Source organism: Rhagoletis zephyria, unplaced genomic scaffold (assembly GCF_001687245.7).
Source record: "Rhagoletis zephyria isolate East Lansing unplaced genomic scaffold, Rhagoletis_zephyria_1.1 Rzeph_scaffold_37694, whole genome shotgun sequence".
Lineage (NCBI taxonomy): Eukaryota > Metazoa > Arthropoda > Insecta > Diptera > Tephritidae > Rhagoletis > Rhagoletis zephyria.
Window position 1 is genome coordinate 1 of NW_016194749.1, and position 1,818 is coordinate 1,818.

Consider the following 1,818-nt stretch of genomic DNA (forward strand, 5'->3'; position numbering starts at 1 on the left):
GGCAACCGAGATTCGACCATACCATCTTAAGCGATCAACAACCAACGACTGTAGAAGTGCATGCTACGCCTAGAACAGCAGTACCATTGCCACAAACACGTAAGCGTGTTATGTTTAATACACTTGCCCAAAATGCTGCCGGAAATGGTGCCAGAAGTGATACTGAACCTTTGAAGCCATTGACAATGGATTAGTGCAATTTAGCTCGTTTGAATACGGAATAAAATAAGCTTAATTTAAATCATCTATACTTGTACTTATGCTATCTATTACAGGTAGACACTACTTCTAAATTAGCTGCGCTTGATTTTTATGAATTAAATCGGATACCAGTTGGTAGGGTATTATGTGCTGCGAGCCAGCAGTTAGATCCACCTCCTCGTCATCGACGCCAACCACAACAGCAGGCACTAGGAATGTATGAAAAGGACGATATTTTCAATACTAATTTGAAGCTCACTTATTGCTCTTACCCGCCACATTCGCTTTGATGAAAACATGACTCATTAGGTTTGGACGAACTATTCGTTGATCCGCCTCTGAACGCTGCATATTGGGCATGTACTGCAACGCCACTTGCTGGAAGTATTGCTCCACATTTTCGGCATACTCTTGCGCGTATTTGGCCTCTTCCGGCGATAATCTTTTTTCAGACACATCTCGCGCCTCTTCCTCATTTATTATATGTCGCGTGTAAGTTTCTATCTTTTGCAATCGACAACGTAGGTAACTGGCCATCACATAGCGTATGCGTTCTAATTCCATTTGATGCACAATGAAACGAAAATCGTTCTTATCTAAATCCTTCATATTTTCCTCCATGTGTGCGACTTGACCGAGCATCAGCTCCATCATGTCGGTTTGGTGTTGAAGAATTTCTGGTGCACATAATTCATTTTGCCATGCGGTTTCTACAATTTCTAGTACCTATGAGGGAAAGCAAGGGTTCAGAAGTTCAAGATTTTATTATGCGCACGTTACGTATTACCTTTTGTGCAGTTATTAACTCTTCCTCATCTACGTGGTCGTCAAAATCTGCAATATGTTCAGAATCGCTTAAGGGATGAATGGTATCGTCGTCGGACATTATTATTCCCTAATTCAACTATAAAATTAATAAAAATTTTAACACCGCGGCCCCCAAACAAATAAAAACAAATTAAGTGAATTGTAAACAAGTAATCTTGTCCATTACTTTGCGATAGGATTTACAGCTGTAAAACTATCGATGGTAGTATCGATAGTATCGGATGGTTTTATTTTTTGCACTATCGAAGTGCCGGTGGCCACAATTGCCAACTTGGTGCTTTAAGCACTAGATTTAGTGCTGTTTGAAGATTAAAAGGCCAAAAAAAAAGACTTAGTGCCTAGTGCCTGTTTTAGTGCTTTTTTTGAACTAATATTACTCCGAGATAGTTAAAACCTGAAGTCTCATGAAGATGCCGAATTTACAAGAATATACAAATTTAAATGCACTAAAATACAACCATGATTGATAAAAAGCTGAAGTTGCAAACCCTCCTTGTTGAATTCTAGTCACGTTGAAAATGCTAGTACGCAGGTAAGATAAGGATTTCTTTTTTTATTTCCTAATTGTTTGTACAAATTTTGATTTTTTTTTACCACCTGAATGGTGCTGAATCCAAATCTGGCCGAACAATTGCTCTAGTACTAGAATTTTTAGATATCCTACCCCCAGATTGCCAAACACGGGTTTTTGCGATATTTGAGGTTATATAATGAAAACATCAAATTTTTTGCTCATTTCTACTTAGGGTATTATTTTCGTGTGTTGCGATTCGATTTTTCTTTCTCGAG

General features: G+C 38.4%; 1 protein-coding gene across 1 annotated transcript; it reads right to left on the reverse strand.

Annotated features, from left to right (window-relative positions):
• Positions 1 to 235: 235 nt before the first annotated feature.
• Positions 236 to 1,294, reverse strand: Sld5 (DNA replication complex GINS protein Sld5). The gene is made up of 4 exons (XM_017605807.1): positions 1,196 to 1,294; positions 989 to 1,105; positions 474 to 927; positions 236 to 410 (listed from the first exon to the last, which is right to left on the reverse strand). The coding sequence occupies exons 2-4, from the start codon at positions 1,085 to 1,087 to the stop codon at positions 289 to 291; spliced, it is 675 nt and encodes a 224-aa protein (XP_017461296.1). The 5' UTR covers positions 1,088 to 1,105; positions 1,196 to 1,294; the 3' UTR covers positions 236 to 288.
• Between the last annotated feature and the right edge of the window lie 524 nt (positions 1,295 to 1,818).

Excerpts from the sequence above, each read along its gene's own strand:
- Sld5 (XM_017605807.1), bottom strand. The coding sequence starts at position 1,087 with ATGTCCGACGACGATACCATTCATCCCTTAAGCGATTCTGAACATATT. Across the intron at positions 928-988 it reads AGTTAATAACTGCACAAAAG|GTACTAGAAATTGTAGAAAC; the intron begins GTAATACGTAAC and ends TTTCCCTCATAG. Across the intron at positions 411-473 it reads CATCAAAGCGAATGTGGCGG|TGCCTGCTGTTGTGGTTGGC; the intron begins GTAAGAGCAATA and ends ATACATTCCTAG.